The sequence below is a fragment of the Gorilla gorilla genome, chromosome 3, assembly GCF_029281585.2.
Source record: "Gorilla gorilla gorilla isolate KB3781 chromosome 3, NHGRI_mGorGor1-v2.1_pri, whole genome shotgun sequence".
Lineage (NCBI taxonomy): Eukaryota > Metazoa > Chordata > Mammalia > Primates > Hominidae > Gorilla > Gorilla gorilla.
In genome coordinates, this window is record NC_073227.2 from 172308114 (window position 1) to 172333465 (window position 25352).

At 43.4% G+C, this 25352-nt stretch overlaps 2 protein-coding genes across 9 annotated transcripts in view; one reads left to right on the forward strand and one right to left on the reverse strand.

The window, feature by feature from the left end:
* Positions 1-25352, reverse strand: part of SH3D19 (SH3 domain containing 19) — a 207494-nt gene that overhangs the window by 154563 nt on the left and 27579 nt on the right. The gene's annotated exons all lie outside the window — the stretch shown is intronic.
* Positions 1987-19227, forward strand: PRSS48 (serine protease 48). Its single transcript, XM_031010049.3, has 5 exons — positions 1987-2098; positions 4675-4837; positions 7029-7294; positions 7985-8154; positions 18483-19227. The coding sequence occupies exons 1-5, from the start codon at positions 2047-2049 to the stop codon at positions 18870-18872; spliced, it is 1041 nt and encodes a 346-aa protein (XP_030865909.2). The 5' UTR covers positions 1987-2046; the 3' UTR covers positions 18873-19227.

Consider the following 25352-nt stretch of genomic DNA (forward strand, 5'->3'; position numbering starts at 1 on the left):
TGGAGTGCAGTGGCGCGATCTCGGCTCACTGCAAGCTCTGCCTCCAGGGTTCACGCCATTCTCCTGCCTCATCCTCCCAAGTGGCTGGGACTACAGGCGCCCGCCACTACACCCGGCTAATTTTTTGTATTTTTTAGTAGAGACGGGTTTTCACTGTGTTAGCCAGGATGGTCTCGATCTCCTGACCTCGTGACCCACCCGCCTCGGCCTCCCAGAGTGCTGGGATTACAGGTGTGAGCCACCATGCCCAGCCTCAAGATACATTTTTGAGAAGACATAATTCAGCTCAAAACAATAGCTTTAAAATAATCTCCTCTTGATTTAAGCTAGCTTAAGTGAGGCTCAGTTGCCTGTAACTGAATAGTTCTTACCAAAATATCTACATTTTCTGGTCTTCCATTATTATTTGAAACAAGTTCTTTCCGTCGCCCAAGCTGGAGCACAGTGGTACAGTCATAGCTCATGTAGCCTTGAACTACTGACTTCAAGTGATCCTCCTGCCTCAGCCTCCCGAGTAGCTGGGGACTTCAGGTGCACATCACTACACCAGGCTAATTTTTAAATTTTTGTAGATATAGGGTCTCCCTGTATTGCCCAGGCTGATCTCAAACTCCTGGTCTCAAGGGATCCTCCCCGTTCAGCCTTTCAAAGTGTTGGGATAATAGGCGTAAGCTACCACGCCCAGCCACTTCTATTGTCATTATTTTTTTTTTTTTTTTTTTGAGACGGAGTCTCGCTCTGTCGCCCAGGCTGGAGTGCAGTGGAGCCATCTTGGCTCACTGCAACCTCCGCCTCCCGGGTTCAAGCGATTCTCCTGCCTCAGCCTCCCGAGTAGCTGTGACTACAGGTGCATGCCACTACACCCAGCTAATTTTTGTACTTTTAGTAGAGACGGGATTTCACCGTGTTGGCCAGGATGGTCTCAAACTCCTGACCTCAGGTGATCCACCCGCCTCGGCCTCCCAAAGTGCTGGGATTACAGGCATGAGCCACCGCGCCTGGCCTATTACTTTTAAACTGTTCATATGTTTCTTTCAAGCATCCCAATATTTTGAGTTGCAAGAGAGCAGTAACATTTTAATAGTTCATTGAATTCTGCCTCCACAGACCTAGCACCCTACAAACAATTGGCACAGAAAACAAAAGGCACAGTGAAGATTTCTGAGGTAGATGTTGTGGTGTACCATCCAGACCCCCCTTTAGAACTGAAGCATTCATTCCCTTAGCAGCTAGGAGTGTTGGCTACTGACAGTTCACAGCTAAGTAATCTTATCCCAAGAACTGCCAACACAGCCACCTCACCCAAGGTAATGCCCCCTCCTAGGAGGTGGCCTGCATCCAACGATGCAGACCTCTAAGAACGCATCCTTCTTAGCTCAGTACAGAAAGTCTCTGAGGGCCACCTCAGCTCCAGAGAAACTTGTGAGATAGGCTGTGGCCTCTGTTGCAAACGCATCACAGTTCAACTCTCCCTCTAACCAATCCTACTACCCACCCAAGAGCTGCTGATCCTGAGACCACTCCAAAATAAATTTCCTGCACACAAATCTCTGTCTTAGAGTCTGTTTCCCAGGAAACTTGACTTGCAGTGCAGCTAACACTGTAACAGAAATGAAAACAAACAAACAAACAAAAAAACTCAGAAAAATTAACCAGATACTGGGTTCATTTCCTCTTTTCCATTTCTTGCTTTTGGAGAATCCTGCCCACCTTCTATCTCCTTGCTTAGAGACAGGGTCCTGTTTCTTCCAGTGCCCTCAACCAGCCACTCCTCAACACTACAGGCAGAAACCCCAGAAACCCTGCTCTCCCAGGACAGCAGGGGGCGCCGCAGACCCCAGTTCCTCCCCTGGGTCCTGCAGCTGCACTTCTGAAGTCTGGTCCCTTCAGGATCTGGGCAGGGGGTGAAGACCAAAGGAGAGGAGGGGGTGAAGCAGAGGAATCCATCTGGGAGGAGAAGCTAGTTCTGGCGGCTCCCCATTGGCCTCTTCCTGGGAGCCTGAGTCCAGGAAGCAGGAAGCGCTCACTGGCTCTGAGGACAGAGACATGGGCCCTGCTGGCTGTGCCTTCACGCTGCTCTTTCTGCTGGGGATCTCAGGTGAGCGCCAGGGTGGGGTTGAGAAGGCAAAGGCAGAGGATTTTTACTAAAGAGGGCATCATATAGAACAATGTGACACTTCACCCATGGGATGTTAGTTATGAGTAGCACAGCCTGAGAAGGTTCTGAGAGGCTACTATATACCCAGCACCATTCCAATGCTCCCGATTGGAAATAGCAGTACACACACACACACCCACAAGATCCCTATCTTCGTGGGACTTATAATAAATGCACATATTAAATGTGTAAATTATAAGGCTTGTTAGAAGGTAATAAATACTATGAAAGGAAAGGGGCATCTGAAGTACAGGGGCAGGAGTGTTGCAATCTTTAGAAGGGTAGTCAATGAAGGCCTCACTAAGAAGGAGTCATTTGAGCAGAACTGAAGGGGATAAGTAAATTAGCTAAGAGGATCCAGGAAAAGAGCATCTCAAGCAGAGGGAACTGGAAGAGCAAACACTATTCTATGATTTCAGGTATATGCTTGTTCATTTATTTTTCTGGTCCACAGGGATTTAAAGGAAGGGTATACTGGCTAGGCACAGCGGCTCACGCCTGTAATCCCAGCACTTTGGGATGCCAAGGCGGGCAGATCACCTGAGATCAGGAGTTCAAGACCAGCCTGGGCAACATGGTGAAACCCCATCTCTACAAAAAATACAAAAATTAGCCGGGCGTGGTGGCGGGCACCTGTAGTCCCAGCTACTCAATAGGCTGAGGCAGGAGAAGTGCTTGAGCCTGGAAAGTGGAGGTTGCAGTAAGCCGAGATAGCGCCACTGCACTCCAGCCTGGGTGACAGAGTAAGACCCCGTCCCCCCCAAAAACAGAAAGGGTATGCTGAGAGAGCAAAAAACTTAACAGGTAGCAAAGAAGAAAGATACACAAATACTGCAAAATGCCAATTCAGTTAAACCAAATAGCACAAAAGTAAACAGCTTGCAACCTCAACCGCATCTGAGGGCATCATTGTATTTATAAACTAACATACTTCATATTCCTGATGGTGACCTTGAATCAAGCAAAAGCTAAATTTGAATCTTCATAGAGCATTTTTTTTTTTTTTAAGAGACAGAGTCTCACTCTGTCACCCAGGTTAGAGTGCAGTGGTGCAATCATAGCCCACTGCAACCTCAGACTCCTGGGTTCAAGCAATCCTCCTACCTCAGCCTCCCTAGTAGCTGGGACTGCAGGTGTGCAACCACACCTGTTGTGTTTGTGGCCCAAAAGAAGAAAAAAAAAACCCTGACTAGTATTTAGGAAGTGATTTGTGAAAACTAAGAAAAGTCTCTAATATAGCATCTGTCTCCAACATTCCTTTTTCTACTTCCGTGCCTTGTCTCTGCTCATCCCTAGTTTGAGAGTCCCATGTGACCTAGGGTTTCCTTCTGCCCTGCCTATCTCACCACATTTTTTTCCTTTTCTTTTCAGACAGGGTCTCACTCTCTCGCCCAGGCTGGAGTGCAGTGGCATGATCTAAACTCACTGCATCCTCCACCTCCCGGGCTCAAGCAATCCTCCTGCCTCAGCCTCCCAAGTAGCTGGGACTACAGGCATGCACCATCATGTCAGGCTAATTTCTTTATATTTTTTGTAGAGACGGTGTTTGGCCATGTTGCCCAGGCTGGTTTTGAACTCCTGGACTTGAGCAATCCACCCACCTCAGCCTCCCAAAGTGCTGGGGTTATAGGCGTGAGTCACCGTGCCCAGTCAATCTTACCACTTTCATTTGTCTATTGGTTCATTTATGTAGTCATGCAAATATTCACTGAGAACCTGTCTGTGTGCTAGCTACCAGCTAGAGCTCACACTTGTAATGTAGTGTGCTGTTGTCAATATCCACCTCTCACTGACCAGGGAACATCCACAGATAAAGCTGTGGCCCAAGTATAGGCTAACCTGCCAAGGCCAGCACCCTGCAGCAGCATCCTGGCCATCTACAACACGTCTTGAGTATACAGGTCACCAGCACACTAGAGAAAGAAGAGAAAGAGAAATGTGGAAATCTTTTTCTTTTTCAGTTTTTTTTTTAGAGACCTGGTTTCACTATATTGCCCAGGCCTCAAGCAGTTCTCCCACCTCATCCTCCCAAAGCACCAGGATTACAGGCATGAGCCACTATCCCTGGTTTAAAAAAAAAAATTTAAGTTAAATTATATTCCATGTGTGCTGCTAAAGAAGGCAGGTAAGTATGTTTGTGAAGATTCCCACTAATAGGTAGAAGGCATTTGAAAATTTTGGCCTTTAACACCAATCTGGAAAATTTAAATATAAAGGAAGGCTCTCTGTTCAGTGAATCTAGATATTAGATGTGTTACTATGTGTTAATGATACCCTATTTCTTCCTTAGGTTCTTGCTCACACTCTTTTCCCAAAAAGAAAGAGCTACAATCAGGGGAGTGGTCTCCATTTTGAGCCCAAGACTGCTGGGTGTGGAACCAGAATAGGATGGAGTATGGTGTCTAGGGAGGATTCAGGTCCTAGGAATAGATGGGAGTTTGGGAATGATGATAAGGTGGGGACCAGAGAAACAGGACTCCTAGGTTTCCACATTTCCCTTTCTTCTCTTTCTCTAGTGTGTGGGCGACCTGTATACTCAAGCCGCATTGTAGGTGGCCAGGATGCTGCTGCAGGGCGCTGGCCTTGGCAGGTCAGCCTACACTTTGACCACAACTTTATCTGTGGAGGTTCCCTCATCAGTGAGAGGTTGATACTGACAGCAGCACACTGCATACAACCGTGAGTTCTAGCTGGCAGCTAACACACAGACAGGTTCTCAGTGAATATTTGTATCACTTCATGAATGAACCAAAAGACAAATGAAAGTGGTAAGATAGGCAGGGCGGAAGGAAACCCAGGTCATGTCAGACTATCAAACCCGAAACAACTAGAGACAGGGCATAGAAGTAGAAAAAGGAAAGTTGGAGACAGGCACTATATTAAAGACTTTTCTTATTTTTTGCCAAATCACCTTCTAAATACCAGTCAGGAGATTTTTGTCGTAAGTGTTTTTGGGTCATAAACACAATCTGAGCTCTAAGAGCCACTGCTGAGAGAGAAGCAACTTGTCATGTGGTGAGTGTCCCTATGGAGAGGCCCATGTGGAACCCGCATCTCTAGTCAACAGCGAGAAGACCCAAAGCCTACCAACGTGAGTTTGGACACAGATCCTCCCCAATAAGATGACTGCAGCTCACCTTGATTGCAGCTGCAGCTCACCTTGATTGCAGCCACATGAGAAACCTTGAGTCAATGGTACTCAACTAAGTCACACCTGATTCCTGACCCATAAAAACTATGAGATAAATATTTGTTGTTTTAAGCCACTAAGCTTTATGATAACTTATTATGCAACAATTGATAACTAATACACACAGAAATTAAAATTCCAGGACTCTTCAATAACAACACTGAAAGTTCAATGAAAATAAGCCAGGTGTGGCGGCTTGCACCTGTAATCCCAGCTACTCATGAGGCTGAGGTAGAAGGATCACTTGAGCCTAGGAGTTCAAGGCTGCAGTGACCTATGATTGTACCACGCATTCCAGCCTGGGCGACAGAGTGAGACCCTGTCTCTAAAAAAAAAATTGAGTTTAAAAAAAAACTCAAAGAAAATAGAGTAATAACTTCAAAATGCTAAAAAAAATTTATTTCCAACTTAGAATTCTACCCATATGCAAACTATCAATCAAATGTGGGATAGAAGTAAAACATTTTCAAATACACAAAGCAGCAAAAATGTTACCTCTCATGCACATTTTCTCAAGAAGCCATAGGAGAATCTGCTCCACCAAAATAAAGGGGGAAAAACAGGAAAACACAGGACCCAGACAAAAGGGGAATAAAACACAGAAGAGAATCCCTAAGAAAGTCATAAAGGATAAAGAAAGTGCCAAGTTGATGGCTGTGCAGCAGCCCAGATTAGAACAAGAGAGCAGAGGGCTCCAAAAAAAAGATAGTATTGATAGAATGCCTGACAAGTTTGAACAAAATGAGAGGAGATTTACACTTCTGGTGGAGAGCCTGGGGAATGAGACTGGTGATGGGTATAAAGATAAAAACAAAAAACCAAAGTGAGCCCACTTATCAACTCCAGGAGAAGCAAAACGTTTTATAAGAAATGTAATCACCCAATAGGACCCAGTAGTGAATAACGTTTACATAGTCACAAGAACAAACGCATTAAATACTGATCTAACAAAAACTTATGATAACACTGGCTAGGAGGATGGGTGGAATGGAAGTGGGAGGTGGGGGGTAGACAGCGATGTGTAAGAAAGCTCAATCCTCACCTTCCACACTAGGAACTCAGGATTCTAAAACTGAAAAAGAAAAATCAAGAAACAGCTATATATAGGATTCCTTGAAAACACTTGAAAATTACTAAGAGCTAAAAGAGTTGAAAGTCATTGCCTCTAAATAGTTTGAACTGAGGGTGGTGGGGCAGAGAACTTGTTATTTATTTATTTATTTATTTTGTACATCTTACCAAATTACCTGGCATTTTAACTGTGTATATGTGTAACTGTGGTTATATTTTGCTTTAAAATTTTATTCAGAAATGAAGGTCTAGTGCTCAGAACAGAAATTAGTATGGACAATAAACAGCAATGTCTATTAAGCATACAGGTGATGGCTGAAACCATGGAGAATGGGAGAGGTAAATGAGAGAACCGGAGAGAAAATACAGGACAAAACTCAAGCCACAAGCCTCTAGGAAGAGACCACAGAAAGAGTGGTCAGGGAAGGACGGGGAGAGAGAAAGAGAGGAAAGAAGGAGACAAATCAACCCTAGTTGAAGTTGGAAGCACCATGGTTAATTCCCAGTTGGCTACCCTCCTTTCTTGACTAGAGACTTAGTGCTACATATAGGCAGCCTGTTCTGACCCAGCTGCAGGCCATAAGCAGGCCTCCTTTCTTTTCCCCAGAGGACCTGGACTACTTTTTTATATACTGTGTGGCTGGGATCGATTAAAGTAGGTGACTCAAGGAAACGTGTGAAGTACTACGTGTCCAAAATTGTCATCCATCCCAAGTACCAAGATACAACGGCAGACGTCGCCTTGTTGAAACTGTCCTCTCAAGTCACCTTGACTTCTGCCATCCTGCCTATTTGCTTGCCCAGTGTCACAAAGCAGTTGGCAATTCCACCCTTTTGTTGGGTGACCGGATGGGGAAAAGTTAAGGAAAGTTCAGGTGAGAATGGGCAGAGAGAAGGGTTGTTTTATATGTCATCCTCTTGTACTCCAGAACATTCATATTCTAGGCATATCCTTACCATGGAAGATATTTTTCAACAAAACCAGATCAATCTAATGATATTATCTATAAGTTTTTAAATAAAATATCTTTTTTGACATTTATATTTTTATGTTATTTACTCTTGCATCTTGCAGAGTCTAGCTATAGCTGGAAGAGCAGATACTAACAATTTAAACACATAACTACCTCTCAAACAGGTTAATAAGACTGATTTAAAGTTTGGAGAGCGTCTAGTGTTTTTTAACTGTTTTTCAAGTTTTATGTTAACTCTTTCTCAGCTTGGAGTACAGACAAGAACTGATCTAGAAGCAAAAAAAATGGGAAAGGAAGAAGTTTTAGAATCCTTTAGAATACTCATACCTTTACTCAATCAGAATTTATCGGAAGTACTCATTATTTAGAACAATGGCTCAATTAAAAAAAAACCTCAAGCAGAAATAATTTATAATTACTGAGTTTTAGATTTAAGTGTACCAAAAGATCCACCCATAAGCAAATATGATTGGAAAGGCATTGTAAGCTGCTTTTGGATTCCCATTCAGAGACTTCTGCACATCATGACTGAATGCTGCCCCTGCACTTTTCTAGGTTGCTTTAATCTTTTGTTCCTGTCTTCTTCCACAGATAGAGATTACCATTCTACCCTTCAGGAAGCAGAAGTACCCATTATTGACCGCCAGGCTTGTGAACAGCTCTACAATCCCATCGGTATCTTCTTGCCAGCACTGGAGCCAGTCATCAAAGAAGACAAGATTTGTGCTGGTGATACTCAAAACATGAAGGATAGTTGCAAGGTCAGGGTTTGCTCTAGAGAATTTTTTTTTAAACATGAGATCTTAATTTGGATCCAGGTTTTCCTATCTGTAAATAACAGTGGATTGGGAGTCAGGAGATGAGGGTTCTAAGAATAACTCTTATGTTACCCTGGACAAATCACTTAACTTCTATCTGTGAAATCAATTTCTTCAACTATAAGACTATTGATCTAGACCAATACTAACGACTGGTCATTGGACTTTTTTTTTTTTTTTTTTTAAATTAGAGACAGAGCCTTGCTCTGTCACCCAGGCTGGAGTACAGTGGCATGATCATAGCTTACTACAGCCTCCAGCTCCTGGGTTCAATCAGTCATCCTCCCACCTCAGCCTCCTGAGTAGCTGGGACTACAAGCTCACACCTCACCAGGCCCACATACTTTTTTCATTTTTTTGTAGAGATGAGGTCTCACTATGTTGCCCAGGCTGATCCCAAATTCCTGGCCTCAAGCAATCCTTCCTCCTTGGGTTGCTAGACTTTTATAGACCTGTATATTTTCATAAGTATATTATGAGGTTGAAGCAGAATTGCCAACTTTTAAATTTTTTCAAGTAAGAACATTTCACTCTATACCTAAAAGATGTCGTTCTATTGTCTCCTGGTCATAACTGATGAAAAATCAGCCATTATTTGCATCGTCATTCCATGGAGTGTAATGTGTTGTTTTGCTCTGGCTGCTTTCAGTATTTTTTCTTTACCTTTGATTGTCAGCAGTTTGAATATGATGTATTAGGTGTGGTTTTCTTTGCATTTATCCTATTTGGGGTTCACTGAGTTTTTGGTTTTTTAAATCTATTCTTTAACATAGTTCACCAACACTTGGAAATTTTTCAGTAATGATTTCTTCAAAAACTATTCTGCCTCATTTCTCTCTCCTCCCCTTCTAGATGAAACCATAAACTTGTTAAGTTATACCTTTTGGTATTTTTACACAAGTCCATTTTATTTTTATGTTTTTCTCTCTGTTCTTCAAATTGGATACTTTTAAATTGATCTGTGTTGAAGATCACTGCCTCTTTCTGCTGTCATTTACATTTTAAGTCCATCTAGTGAAGTTTTTATTTCAGACATTTTATTTTTTAGTTATAGAATGACCATTTGGTTTTATTCTCTCCTCTCATCCACATATACTTTCTAGATCTCTGCCAAGATTTTCTAGCTGTATATTATAAATATTTTCCTTTACATGTGTTGATCACAGTTATAATAGTTGCTTTAAATCCTTATCTGCTAATTCCAAAATCAACCTGAGTTATCTCAGGGATATTCTCCAACAATTGCTTTTTCTCATGAGTAGCATTTTCCAGTTTATCTTGGAAAACATTTTCCTGTTGTTTTGTTTACTTTAATATCTAATCATTTTGGAATATATCCTGGACAATGTCAATAGCATGGTGTAGGGAGTACAGATTGTTATGCTTCTCTAAAGAATGTTGATTTCCTGTTTCAACGGGAAGTCAACTTGGCTGACCTCAAAATCCAAACTGGATCTCTCCTGTGATAGGCATCAGCAGTTATTTTAGCCTTAGCTGAGCTGCTTGGAGTCTAACCTGCACATGTATGTAATTCAGGATGTATTCAGAAATTTGAGCAGAGTTTATATGCAGAACTTGGGACTCTCGCTCTGTGGCTCTCTCCTTTCTGGTATATTTCCCTTCACTTTCCAACTGCTAAGGTAGCTCTGAACTCTATCCTCTAATTCCTCAAGTCAGTAAGACTGTGGGTTTCTTTTACCAGCCACTATGCATGATAATGACTGGGGCCTGCTTTAAGGGAAAAGCCACTTTTTAAAAAAAGAGTGTCATTCTTTTCTTCCAAGGATTGACTCTAGTTTCTGCCTGCTATTGGCCACTCTCCACTGCCTTCAGAGAGTAGCCTTTTATATGCTGTCCACAATTTACAACTGTTACCCAAAGCAGAGTTTGTCAGAGACAAGTCACTCCCATAAGAAATTTTAAAAACAGAAAAAGTCCTAAGAAGAGCAGAATATACTTTCCTCTTAAGTGCCCATGGAACATTCTCCAGAATAAACCATATGCTAAGCTGTAAAACAAGCCTCAATAAAGTTGGAAGGATTAAAATTATACAAATTATATTTTCTAATCACAATGGAATGAAATTAGAAGTAAATAAGAGAGAAATACGGAAATTCACAAATATGTGGAAACACACTGCTAAATTAGGAAATATTTTGAGATGAATAAAAATGAAGAAACAACATATCAAATCTTATGGAAGCAGCTAAAGCAGTGCTTAGAGAGAAATTTATATCTGTAAATGCCTACGTTAAACAATATATCTCAAATCAGTAACCTAATCGTCCATACAAGACACTGGAAAAAGAAGTTCAAGACCAGCCTGGGCAACATAGTGAGACCTTGTCTCTACTAAAAATTTAAAAAGTTAGCTGGGTATGGTGCACAAGCCTGTAGTCCCAGCTACTTAGGAGACTGGGGCAGGAAGATCCCTTGAGCCCAGAAGTTCACATATGTAGTGAGCTATGATCACACCACTGCACTCCAGCCGGGACAACAGACCAAGACTCTGTGGCTCTGTCTCTTAAAAATATATATATACATAAATAAAACTAAAAAAAAGGCTGGGTGTGATGGCTCATACCTGTAATCGCAGCACTTTGGGAGGATAAGGTAGGAGATTTTTTTTCAGCCCAGGAGTTCGAGACCAGCCTGGGCAATACAGTGAGACCCTATCTCTAAAAAAAAAAAAAAAAAAAAATCAGCCAGGCATGGTAGTACACTTGTGGTCCCAGCTACTTGGGAGGATTGCTAGAGCCCAGGAGTTCAAGGCTGCAGTGAGCTATATTTGCACCACTGTGCTCCAGGCTGGGTGACACAGTGAGACCCTGTCTTAAAGAAAAAAAAAAAAGGCTCTCCCTCTCCCTCTCCCTCTCCCTCTCCTCCTCCTCCCTCTCCCTCTCCCTCTCCCCACGGTCTCCCTCTCCCTCTCTTTCCACGGTCTCCCTCTGATGCCGAGCCGAAGCTGGACGGTACTGCTGCCATCTCAGCTCACTGCAACCTCCCTGCCTGATTCTCCTGCCTCAGCCTGCCGAGTGCCTGCGATTGCAGGCGCGCGCCGCCACGCCTGACTGGTTTTCGTATTTTTTTGGTGGAGACGGGGTTTTGCTGTGTCGGCCGGGCTGGTTTCCAGCTCCTAACCGCGAGTGATCTGCCAGCCTCGGCCTCCCGAGGTGCCGGGATTGCAGACGGAGTCTCGTTAACTCAGTGCTCAATGGCGCCCAGGCTGGAGTGCAGTGGCGTGATCTCGGCTCGCTACAACCACCTCCCAGCCGCCTGCCTTGGCCTCCCAAAGAGCCGAGATTGCAGCCTCTGCGCGGCCACCCCCCCCCGTCTGGGAAGCGAGGAGCGTCTCCGCCTGGCCACCCATCGTCTGGGATGTGAGGAGCCCCTCTGCCTGGCTGCCCAGTCTGGAAAGTGAGGAGCGTCTCTGCCCGGCCGCCATCCCATCTAGGAAGTGAGGAGCACCTCTTCCCGGCCGCCATCACATCTGGGAAGTGAGGAGCGTCTCTGCCCGGCCGCCCATCGTCTGAGATGTGGGGAGCACCTCTACCCTGCCGCCCCGTCCGGGATGTGAGGAGCGTCTCTGCCCGGCCGCCCCGTCGGAGAAGTGAGGAGACCCTCTGCCTGGCAACCGCCCCATCTGAGAAGTGAGCAGCCCCTCCGCCCGGCAGCCGCCCCGTCTGAGAAGTGAGCAGCCCCTCCGCCCAGCAGCCACCCCGTCTGGGAAGTGAGGAGCGTCTCCGCCCGGCAGCCGCCCCATCCGGGAGGGAGGTGGGGGGATCAGCCCCCCGCCCGGCCAGCCGCCCTGTCCGGGAGGTGAGGGGCACCTCTGCCCGGCCGCCCCTACTGGGAAGTGAGGAGCCCCTCTGCCCGGCCAGCCGCTCCGTCCAGGAGGGAGGTGGGGGCTCAGCCCCCCGCCCGGCCAGCCGACCCGTCTGGGAGGGAGGTGGGGGGGTCAGCCCCCCGCCCGGTCAGCCGCCCCGTCCGGGAGGTGAGGGGCGCCTCTGCCTGGCCGCCCCTACTGGGAAGTGAGGAGCCCTTCTGCCCGGCCAGCCGCCCCGTCCGGGAGGGAGGTGGGGGGGGTCAGCCCACCGCCCAGCCAGCCGCCCCCGCCGGGAGGGAGGTGGGGGGGTCAGCCCCCCGCCCAGCCAGCCGCCCTGTCCGGGAGGTGAGGGGCACCTCTGCCCGGCCGCCCCTACTGGGAAATGAGGAGCCCCTCTGCCCGGCCAGCCGCTCCGTCCGGGAGGGAGGTGGGGGGGTCAGCCCCCCGCCCAGCCAGCCGACCCGTCTGGGAGGGAGGTGGGGGGGGTCAGCCCCCCGCCCGGCCAGCCGCCCCGTCCGGGAGGTGAGGGGCGCCTCTGCCTGGCCGCCCCTACTGGGAAGTGAGGAGCCCCTCTGCCCGGCCAGCCGCCCCGTCCGGGAGGGAGGTGGGGGGGTCAGCCCACCGCCCAGCCAGCCGCCCCCTCTGGGAGGGAGGTGGGGGGGTCAGCCCCCCGCCCGGCCAGCTGCCCCGTCGGGGAAGTGGGGGCGCCTCTGCCCGGCCGCCCCTACTGGGAAGTGAGGAGCCCCTCTGCCTGGCCAGCCAGCCGCCCCGTCCGGGAGGGAGGTGGGGGGGGTCAGCCCCCCCGCCCGGCCAGCCGCCCCGTCTGGGAGGGAGGTGGCGGGGGTCAGCACCCCGCCCGGCCAGCCGCCCCGTCCGGGAGGGAGGTGGGGGGGTCAGCACCCCTCCCGGCCAGCCGCCCCGTCCGGGAGGTGAGGGGCGCCTCTGCCCGGCCGCCCCTACTGGGAAGTGAGGAGCCCCTCTGCCCGGCCACCACCCCGTCTGGGAGGTGTACCCAACAGCTCATTGAGAACGGGCCATGAAGACAATGGCGGTTTTGTGGAATAGAAAGGGGAGAAAGGTGGGGAAAAGATTGGGAAATCGGATGGTTGCCGTGTCTGTGTAGAAAGAGGTAGACATGGGAGACTTCATTTTGTTCTGTACTAAGAAAAATTCTTCTGCCTTGGGATCCTGTTGATCTGTGACCTTACCCCCAACCCTGTGCTCTCTGAAACATATGCTGTATCCACTCAGGGTTGAATGGATTAAGGGCGGTGCAAGATGTGCTTTGTTAACCAGATGCTTGAAGGCAGCATGCTCGTTAAGAGTCATCACCACTCCCTAATCTCAAGTACCCAGGGACACAAACACTGCGGAGGGCCGCAAGGTCCTCTGCCTAGGAAAACCAGAGAACTTTGTTCACTTGTTTATCTGCTGACCTTCCCTCCACTATTGTCCTGTGACCCTGCCAAATCCCCCTCTGCAAGAAACACCCAAGAATGATCAATAAAAAATAAAAAAAATAAAATAAAAATAAAAAAAAAAAACTAAACCTAAAGAAAATACAAAGAAGGAAATAAGGGATATAGTGGAAATTACTGAAATAGAGAACGGAAAGACAATAGAGAAAATAAAAGCAAAAGTTGGTTTTTAAAAAGATCAATAAAATTGAAAAAAAACTTTAGCTAAACTGAGCAAGAAAAAAAAAAGACTGAAATTACTAAAGTTAAAAATAAAACTGGGACATTACTACCAACCTTACAGAAATAAAAAGAATTTGTAAGACACTACTATGAATAACAGTATGCCAAAAAATTAGATAACTAAGATGATATGGACAAATTCCTAGAAACACACAAACTACCATAACTTACCTAAGAAGAAATAGATGGTCTGAATAAACCTAATAAAAAGTAAAGAGATTGCATTTGTGATTAAAAAAAAAAAAAAACTACCAACAAATAAAAGACCAGGTCCAGATAGAATTCATTGATGAATTCTACCAAACATTTAAATAATTAATCCCAATTCTGGCCACAGGCAGTGGCTCATACCTGTAACCCCAGCACTTTAGGAGGCCAAGGCGGGCAGGTCACTTGAGGCCAGGAGTTCGAGACGAGCCTAGCAAATGTGGCAAAACCCCATCTCTACAAAAAATACAAAAATTAGCCAGGCATGGTGGCACGTGCCTGTATTCCCAGCTACTCAGGAGGCTGAGGCATGAGAATCACTTGAATCTGGGAGGCAGAGGTTGCAGTGAGCCGAGATTGCACCACTGCACTCCAGCCTGGGTGACAGAGTGAGATTCTGTCTCAAAAATAATAATAATAATAATAATAATAGTAATTAATACCAATTCTACACAAGTTCTTTTGAAGAATAAAAGAGGGGACTGGGCACAGTGGCTCACACCTGTAATCCCAGCACCTTGGGAGGCTGAGGCAGGCAGATCACCTGAGGTCAGGAGTTTGGGACCAGCCTGGCCTACATGGTAAATCCTTGTCTCTATTAAAAATACAAAAATTAGCTGGGTGTGGTGGCTCATGCCTGTAATCCCAGCTACTGAGGAGGCTGAGGGAGGAGAATCACTTGAACCCGGGAGGCAGAGGTTTCAGTAAGTCAAGATCATGCCACTGTACTCCAGCCTGGGTTATAGAGCAAGACTCTGTCTCCAAAAAAAAAAAAAAAAAGAGGGAACACTTCCCAACTCATTCGAGATCAGTATTACTGAGACCAAAACCTGACAAAGGCATCACAAGGAAGCTATAGACCAGTATCTTTTATGAATAGAGGTGCAAAAATCCTCAATGAACCAAATCCAACAACATATAAAAAGGACTATATATACCTGAATGCCGATTTCATGTTTCAACAGGAAGTCAAGTTGGCTGACCTCAAAATCCAAACTGGGGGTAATTACAAATGGGTATGTGGGTTCTTTTTAGGATGTGGTGACTCAAGCCTTGTAATCCCAGCACTTTGAGAGGCCAAGATGGGAGGATCACTTGAGGTCAGGAGTTCAAGACTAGACTGGGCAACATAGTGAGACCTCGTTTCTACAAAATATTTTAAATATTAGCCACCTGTAGTCTCAGCTACTCGGTAGCCTGCAGTGGGATGATCACTTGAGACCGGGAGGTCGAGGCCACAGTGAGCTGCGTTTGTGCCACCACATTCCAGCCTGGGAGACAAAAGTGAGACCCTCTCTCTTTTTTTATTTTTCAAAAAATAAAAAATAAAAAGGATATACCATAAACAACTGGGATTTATCCCAGGAAACTTAGGTTGGTTTAAAATCCAGAAATCAATCAATGTTAATATACCATGTTCTTAGAATAAAGAGCAAAAACCATATGATCATGTCAATAAATATCGAAAAAACATTTGACAAAAATCCAACAACGCTTCACGTTAAAAAAAAAAACAAAACACTCAACAATGAGATGAGTGGAGTTTTTCAACTCGATCAAGTGCAACTACAAAAAAACCCACAGCTAAAATACTTCGTGGTAAAATACTATATGCTTTTGCCATAAGGTCAGGAAAGAGACAAGGATGTCTATTCTTGTCATTTCTATGCAACACTGTACTGGAGGTTCTAGCCAGAATTAATAAGCAAGAGACAAATAAAAAGATATCCAGATTGCAAAGAAACAGTAAAACTATCTCTATTCACAGATGACATGATTTTATAGATAGAAAATCTAAAGGAATGCCACCCCAAAAAAATTAGAACTAATAAACACATTCAGCAAAACTGAAGGATATAGGGACAATATACTAAAAGCAACTGTAGGCTGGGGGCAGTGGCTCAGGCCTGTAATCTCAGCACTTTGGGAGGCCAAGGCAGGTGGATTCCTTGAGTTCAGGAGTTCGAGACCAGCCTGACCAACACGGTGAAACCTCGTCTCTACTAAAAATACAAAAACTTGCTGGGCGTAGTGAGCTGAGATCTCGCCACTGCACTCCAGCCTGGGCGGGGCAACTAAGCGAGACTCTGTCTTAAAAAAAAAAAAAAAAGAAAAAAGCAACTGTATTTCTATGTAGTTGCAATGAATAATCTAAGGAAACATTTAAGAAAACAATATTCCATTTATAATAGTTTTAAAAAGAATAAAATAGGAACAAAGTTAATATTGTTTAAATTGCAGTATTCTCCAAATGGATCTACAGATTCAATATAATCTCTAAGAAAACCCAGCTGGTTTCTTTGCAGAAATTGGCAAGCTGATCCTAAAATGCATATGGAAATTCAAGGAGCCCAAAACAATCTTGAAAAACAAGAAACAAGTTGAAAGACTCACATTTTTCATATTTCAAAACTAACAGTAATCAAGCCAGTGTGGTACTAGCATAAGGAGAGACATCTATAGATCAATGAAATAGGATTGAGTGTACAGAAATAAACCCTTATATTTATGGTCAATTAATTTTAAACATTGGTATTGAATCAATTCAATGAACAAATAATAGTCATTTCAACAAATGATGCTGGGACAAGTAGACAACCACATGCAAAAGAATGAACTTGGACCCTGACCTCGCCATATACCAAATTAACTCAAAATGGATCTAAGACCTAAATATAAGAGCTAAACTATAGCACCTTTAGGAAAAAACATATAGGTAGGTCTTTGTGACCTTGATTAGGCAACATTTTCTTAGATATGTTATCAAAAGCATAAGCAACAACAAAAAAAGTAGATTAGAGTTCTTCAAAATTCAGAACTTTTATGCTTCAATGGACACCATCAACAAAGTAAAAAGGTAGCCTATGAAACGTAAGAAAATATTTGCAAATCATATATGTAAGGGATCTGTATCTAGAAAAAAGAACACTTGTAACTCGATCATAAAAAGAGCACAATTTTTAAAAGAGCAAAGAATCTGAATAGATATTTTTCTAAAGATATACAAATGTCCAACTGGTATAAAGATATGCAAATGTAGAGAAATTGGAGCCTTCTAACACTGTTGGTGGTAATATAAAATGGTGCAGCCTCTTTGAAAAACTGTTTGGCAGTTCCTCACAGGTTAAACACAGAATTACCATATGACCCAGAAATTCCACTCCTAGGCATATGACCAAGAAAGATAAAAATATGTCCATACAAAAACTTGCACGTGAGCTGGGCACAGTGGCTTCCACCTGTAATCTCAACTACTCAGAAGGCTGTGGCAGAAGGATCGCTTCAGCCCAGGAGTTCAAGACCAGCCTGGGCAAAACAGAGAGACCCCATCTCTAAATAAACAAAGAAAAAACCGGTACACAAGTGTTCACAGCAGCATGATTATTATTTTAGAAACAGGGTCTTGCTCTGTCACCCAGGTTGGAGTGCAGTGGTAGGATCATAGCTCATTGTAAACTTGGCTCAAGAAATACTTCTGCCTCAGCTTCCCGAGTGGTTGGGATGACAGGCATATGCCACCATAGCAGCTATTTATTTATTTATTTGTTTTGAAGAGACAGGTTTCCACTAGGTTGCCCAGGTTGGTCTCAAATGCCTGGCCTGATCCTCCTGCCTTGGCCTCTCAAGGCACTAGGATTACAGACATGAACCATCATGCTGGGCCATAGAAGCATTATTTATAATATAATAGCCCAAATAATGGAAGCAATCACAATGTCCATTAGGTGATGAATGCAGAAACACCAAGTGGTACATCCATACAATGGAATATTATTCAGCCCTAAAAGGAGTGGAGAACTGATACAACATGAAGGAACCTTGAAAAGAATGTGCTAACTGAAACATGCCAGACACAAAAGGCCAGATATTACATGATTCCATTTATATGAAATGTCTTAAAATAGGCAAATCCATAGAGGCAGAGAGTGGACTACTGGTTGGCCTAGCTGGGAGGGTTGGGAAGAAATGGGGATAATTACAAACGGGTATGAGGTTTCTTTTTAGGGTGATAAAAATGTTCTAAAATGGGTTGTGGTGATGGTTGTACAACACTGTAAATATGCTAAAAACCACTGAATTATGTAGTATGTGAATTATATGACAGTAAAGCTGTTACAAAAAAGAAAGAGAACAAGACTAGAAGACTACTACCAACAACTATCACTATCATTTTAGGTAAGAATGGATTACTTAACACTAAAAAAGAGCAGTAAGAACAGGAAATTAAGGCAGTTCATTCATTTGAATAAATTTATCTTTAGTGAAAAAATCATCCCATTAGTTTTATTTCTCTTTTTATCACAGACAAATATTTTGAAATTACTAATATATTTCACTAAGGTCTCTGACAATTTCAATTCTATAATTCTAAAATTCCTGTGATATCTCCCTAAAGCAGTGATTAGTCCAGCCCCCTGCAGGGTTCCACAGCTCCATGGGTCTCATGGCCCAGTTTTAAAGAATTCTCCACCCCTTATTACTACTCTCTTCTTTATGCCTCTTTTCACTATGCTCATTACCTTTTATTTCTTCCTTAGGGTGATTCTGGAGGGCCTCTGTCGTGTCACATTGATGGTGTATGGATCCAGACAGGAGTAGTAAGCTGGGGATCAGAATGTGGTAAATCTCTTCCTGGAGTCTACACCAATGTAATCTACTACCAAAAATGGATTAATGCCACTATTTCAAGAGCCAACAATCTAGACTTCTCTGACTTCTTGTTCCCTATTGTCCTACTCTCTCTGGCTCTCCTGCGTCCCTCCTGTGCCTTTGGACCTAACATTATACACAGAGTAGGCACTGTAGCTGAAGCTGTTGCTTGCATACAGGGCTGGGAAGAGAATGCATGGAGATTTAGTCCCAGGGGCAGAGAACTCACAGGAGAGCCACTGCTAACCCTGGGTGACTTTATTTACAATTTGAAATGATTTTGTTTTTAAGGTTTTTGATTTTGGAAGTTTTGGGGTTGGAATGTGAAGAGTTAAGAAATAAAACTGCCACTTCTGTACATTCTTTGTCCCTGACTAATGCATCTTCCAAGACAGGAAGGATGTCCTCTATGAATAAGCATTTGTAGACACAAATTAAATAGCTATAAGACTAATGTGTCTTCCAAGGCAGGAAGATGTCCTCTATGAATAAGTATTTGTAGACACAAATTAAATAGCTACTACAGAGGCAGGCAAGTATCTGTGATGACACAGGAAAATATAATAAGGGTCTACCTCGTGCCCATGGGTTGCATCATGGGATTTTAGTCTATTATTTCTCACCTTCTCTATTATCTTTAACTTCCCTTCTAACCCTCCCTTTACTCCTCAACTGTAACAAGAGGGCTAATAAAAAATTCATATAAAGCCAATTCCAAGCACACTGCCTACGGATTAGCTAGCCCCGTTCCATAAGGAGCAGTAAAAAAAGAAGAAAAAAAAAGAGATGCAAACATGGGTCAGGCATGTTGGCTCACACCTGTAATCCCAGCACTTTGGGAGGCCAAGGATCACTTGTGGCCAGGGGATGAAGACCAGCCTGGGCAACACAGCCCCTGTCTCTACAAAAGAAATAAGAAATTAGCCAAGAATGGTGGCATGTGCCTGTGGTCTCAGCTACTTGGGAAGCTGCAGTGGAAGGATAGCTTGAGACCAGGAGTTCGAGGCTGCAGTGAGCTATGATCACATCACTGCACTCCAGACTGGGCAACAGAGCAAGACCCTGTCTTTAAAAAAAAAAGAGGAAAAGAAAAGAAGGAAAGAAATGCATATATGTAGTTCAGCCCTATATTTTTCTTAAGTTTTTACTTTTTAAAATACCAGTGTGACCTACTACGAACAATGGATTAATGCTATGATCTCAAGAGCTGAGGTCTTGGGTTTCAACAATCTGGACCTATCTAAGTGGTTTAACTTCACATCTATAAAAAAACACTTTAAATATTTGGAACAAAGGACATTATAGAAAAGAACATTATATCCCATGCTTCCTTTGTTAAACAATCACACAACCTATCCTATTCCCTTCTATACCTAGGCTGCCAGAAACTCAGAGCTAACTTTTGAACTCAATTACAATCATTATCTTCACCACAGATTTTCTGGTATAATTCCATTCATACTTCTTTAAGTCATCCTTTATTTCTCATTTAAATGAACTTAAGTTTTATTGCATCTGTGTCTTTTACAAGATATGGATCCTTTTATAAAAAAAATTTGTTTCTGAAAGTTGACTTAAAGTAAGTACATTTTGGCTTACTTTAAGCTTTAAGCTACAGGTGGCTCACACCTGTAATCCCAGCACTTTGGGAGGCCAAGGAGGGTGGATCACTTAAGGTCAGGAGTTCAAGACCAGCCTGACCAGCATGGTGAAACCCTGTCTCTACTAAAAATACAAAAATTAGCCAGGCATGGTGGCGGGTGCCTGTAATCCCAGCTACTCAGGAGGCTGAGGCAGGAGAATCACTTGAACTCAGGAGCTGGAGGTTGCAGTGAGCCAAGATCCCATCACTGCACTCCAGCCTGGGCGAGAGAGCCAGACTCTGTCTCAAAATAAAATAAAATAAAATATAAAGTACATTTAATGGAAATACATTTAATAGAAAATAAGGGTAGACTGGCCGGGTGCGGTGGCTCACGCCTGTAATCCCAGCACTTTGGGAGGCCGAGGTGGGCAGATCACGAGGTCAGGAGATCAAGACCATCCTGGCTAACACGGTGAAACCCCGTCTCTACTAAAAATACAAAAAAAAATTAGCCAGGCATGGTGGTGGGCACCTGTAGTCCCAGCTACTCGGGGGGCTGAGGCAGGAGAATGGCGTGAACCTGGGAGATGGAGCTTGCTGTGAGCCGAGATTGCGCCACTGCACTCCAGCCTGGGCAACAGAGCAAGACTCCGTCTCCAAAAAAAAAAAAGTAAGGGTAGATTTGGAAACTTAAAATTCTTGCTAACCCTTATTAACCCCACCTGGGTTAGTAGCATCTGGATTGCCATTACAGCCTCCTAACTAGCATTTCCACATCCTTTCTTATGCCTTCCATTTACACCCAACTCCATTTATTCTCCTCCACAGCATTCAGATTAGTGTTTTAAAAATAAAAGTATTGTTTATACTGCTCCTCTTTTCCCCCTGCTTATAGCACTTCAAAGGCATCCTCCTGCTGCTCACAGAGTAAGGACCAAATCCCTTATTGTGGCCTACAAAGTCCGGCCAATCTGACCCCAGCCTGTCTCTTCAGCCTCATTTGGCTCACTTTCCAGCCTATTCTCTATGCTTAAACTTCTTCAAACGTTCTAAGCACCCTTTCAGCACCAGACTTTTGCATCTACTATTCCCTCTCCCCTGCTGCCCTTGTCTAGTTAATTCTTACTGTGCCTTCAGATCTCAATTTACCCTTCACTTCCTCAAGGAAGCTATCCCCATCTCTCCTAACCAGGACAGGTCCTCCTAATTCTCATAGCACTATGGAGCCCTCCTTTATAGAACTCAACATAGCTAGAATTGAACATTCATTTATGTAGTTGTCTAATTAATGTATGTCTATCTTATCAAACTGTAAGTCCATGTAAGAATTTTTGTTTTTATCCACCACTGTATCCTAGTCTCAATAATTTGTTGAAAAAAATGAATGAGTAATAATCATCCATTCAGCTTGTCTCCCTAACTGTACTGTGAGAACCTGGATATTGTTTATGGAGGTAGCCCAGAACCTGACGCAATGTTTCGCACAAAGTAGGTTTTCAAATATCAGTTAAATACAAGTTAGTTTGAAATTGGAAGTAACTGTTCTACAGCATAGGATCTGGCAACATTTTTCTCATTAACAAGGAGTTGAAACTTAAAGGAAGGACCAGGCCATGCAACTGCAAAGAAAGGAATATCAAGAGAATAAGACATATGATCTCACTATCTTCATCACTACTGGGTGGATGCACCAAGCGTAGGCACCTAACATAACAGTTGCCCAGGGGGTGGTGGGGCAGTTAGCCCAGCATGTTACCCAACAGATGCACTCAGTGTTGGACAACACAATAGACCCTCCTCTGGAGAAATCCAAATGTCAGTCATATAGTATGTCTACGTGCATTCAACAGTATTAAGTGCCCACCATGTACCAGGTACCATTCTAGGCATGGAGGACACTACAGTAAATATAACAAATCAAGCTGGGCTTCAAGTAGTTTACATTGCAGTGGAAGACAGACAATAACCAAATGCAAAATAAATTCATATTATAATAATGTCATGTACAAGAAAGCCTGATAATAAAATAGAAGAAGCAGATAAGAGTATCAGGATGGGAAATCCCACCTTAGACAGGGTGGTCAGGGAAGGTTCTCTGAGGAGGTGACATTTGATAGAGGCCTAAACAGAGGAGGGAAGCAAGGACTAAACAAAGGAGAGAAGGTGCGGTCGAGTAAACAGCGAGTACAAAGGTTCTGAGGTTAGGTGGGTGTGAGGAAGAACAGGCCGGTCAATGTGGCTGGGACACTGTGAGCAAAGGTGGAAAGGTGTATGAACTGAGACCAGAAAGAAAGGGAGCAGGGGCCAGGTCCTGCAGAAGCTACTAGGCCTCAGTAAGGACTCTGAATTTCATTCTCAGTGACATGAGAAGCCACTGGTGAAGTGAGAGCAAGGGAATGATGAAAGAACAGAAGAGTAGAGAATCCCACACCACTGCTCATGGGAATATGCAGAGGCCAGGAGGGGGCCAGGATGGCAAAGAGGGCAGTCAGATGGTAGCAGAGTCAAAACAAAAAGCAGAGAGAAAGAATTAGACACCAAGGCACTGAAGTAGAGCTGAGTGAAACAAGGACTGCTGTATCCTGAATATCAGTGAGTTTCCACATGAGGCTATGTGTTGTGTTACCGTCCCCTATTCTTTATCTGCACTGTCCTTAGAGTAAGGCCCCATTTACCAAGTGACTTGAGAAAGGTACAGCCCAAGTTTCTTACCTTTGACTTCGGAATTCATCACCAAAACAGCTAACTCACTTCCTGTTTGTTTTCTTCTTATTCAGACAAGTGTTCTCATTTCTTCATTCCATTTCCACCTCAAGGCTTTATTTCCTCTGTCCTCTACACCTGGAATACCTTTCTTTTGATACCTCAACCCACTTATTTCTGCCCACTGATTAGAAAAGGAGGCAGTGAATATCTAAAAAACACATTAAAAGAACCCTAGAAAATGGATTTTAGGCCGGGTGCAGTGGCTTACGCCTATAATCCCAGCACTTTGGGAGGCTGAGGCGGGCGGATCACAAGGTCAGGAGATCAAGACCATCCTGGCCAACATGGTGAAACCCTGTCTCTACTAAAACACAAAAATTTAGCCAGGCATGATGGCATGCGCCTGTAGTCCCAGCTACTCAGGAGGCTGAGGCAGGGGAATCACTTGAACCCAGGAGGCGGAGGTTGCAGTGAGCTGAGATTGTACCACTGCACTCCAGCCTGGCGACAGAGCAAGGCTCCGTCTCAAAAAAAACAAAGAAAGAAAGAAAGAAAGAAAGAAGGAAGGAAGGAAGGAAGGAAGGAAGGAAGGAAGGAAGGAAAGAAAGAAAGAAAGAAAGAAAATGGTTTTTAAGAGTAATAGGGAAAAAAGAGAATTTTAAAAAATTAACAGGGAATAGGTAAACTGTATGGTATGCGATTTATAACTCATTGAAGCTATTTTTAAAACATGAACAGGGAGTTTCTCTCCTGCTTAAAGTATACAAATAATTCCTCATTTGTAATATATTTAGGGCTCTTCACAGATCTAAACAATTTCTGTGATTCTATTTCAAAGAAAAGCTCAACCTACCTATATACATTTTGTTTCAATTGCTAAGACATAAAATGAAAAGTTCAACCCCAAACATGAGATACAGCACCTGGTAACACATTACTGGAGGGAAAAAGATCAATAAACATTTGTGTGGGGGAGGGAGCCACTCGGAGTTGGCAGGGGGCCACCCAGTGTACACTTAGAGCCTGTCCCCTGCAGAAAATAAATAAATAAATAAATACACAATAAACATATGCATTCACAAAACAAAATTATTATTTACTGGTAACTAATTTAATCAGTAACACCACGAATGAGGAGGAAATAATAGGGACATCTTTACTTTTGTGGGGCTCAATACAGCATTTCTGCCTTAAAAATGAATATAAATTTGCAGAATATGTTATTCTGTGGAATATCTGATTTTAATATGCTTCAATTTTCATTTCACACATCTTGAGAAATTTTAATTAAGGTGAGATTTTAACAAATAAAGGTTGCTAAAAATCCTATGAGCAATTTTTTTCCTAAATGTGGGGAAGATTTGTAAATTTAGTTATTTCCAGATCTTTTTCAATAGACTAGTTCAAATAATGACCCATTTTTTCCCTATATTCCACTAAACTGTAATGTTACCCCAAAAATGTGAGGACATTACAGAAAAAGGATTCAGAATAATAAAATGTCAAAGCTATATTTTGATATTATTTCAACAGTGAATGTTTTCTTTTCAGATGTTTCATTTCATTCTTCCTGCCCAACTGTGTATAGTTTATCCACACACTAGAAATCAGCTCCCTGAGAACTTTTAAAAATATATTGCTTCAGGAAAAGGAGGAAGGGGAGGGGTCATTCAAAATAATCAGAAATCAGATTAATGTATTCTTGGCTACTAATAATTGAGAAGAAACATTCACTGTCTGAAGAATAAAAAAGATAGAAATCTTTAATGGAAATTCTATTTGCCTTCCAGGATAATTATCCTCAACCAACCTAAATTCTCTCCACTGTCTACTACTATGTAAGCCTTCACTTTCCATATCCATATAGTTGGATAAAGTAATTGGAATCTAGTCCTGTGGCACTTTGTGTGCCATTCTTATGACACTTAGCCCACATAGCCTTGTACTATAATTATCTCTGAACACCAAGGAGTGAAAAGAATAGGATAGGATGAGGGCCTATGGCTCCAGAATGCTAATGCTACTCTGCTTTTAGTGAAAATTAGTGAGAAGAAGACAAATCTAGAGACAGCTGGGTAGTAGAAGCAAGATAACATATTGTTTGGATTTGGATGTAATTTAATGAATTGGATGTAGATGGTAGAAGGAAAAAATAAAGACAAAGAGAAATCAAGAATGACTATAGGTTACTGGTCTGAGAATGTTGTACCATTAAATAAAATGAGGAAGGCTAGAGGAGGAATAGATTTGCCAAGCAGAGAAATCAAATGGTAGGCTAAACAATAGCCCCTCTAAGGATGTCCATGTTCTAATCCCCAGAATCTGTGAATATGTTACTACACGTAGTAAAGGGGATTTTGCACATATGATTAAGTATCCTGAGATGGGGACATTATCTGTATTATCTGGTGGGACCAATGTAATCAATCGCATGGCTTCTTATAAGAGTAAGATAGGAGGATCAGGG

Excerpts from the sequence above, each read along its gene's own strand:
- PRSS48 (XM_031010049.3), top strand. The coding sequence starts at position 2,047 with ATGGGCCCTGCTGGCTGTGCCTTCACGCTGCTCTTTCTGCTGGGGATC. Across the intron at positions 4,838-7,028 it reads GCAGCACACTGCATACAACC|GACCTGGACTACTTTTTTAT; the intron begins GTGAGTTCTAGC and ends TTTTCCCCAGAG. Across the intron at positions 7,295-7,984 it reads AAAAGTTAAGGAAAGTTCAG|ATAGAGATTACCATTCTACC; the intron begins GTGAGAATGGGC and ends CTTCTTCCACAG.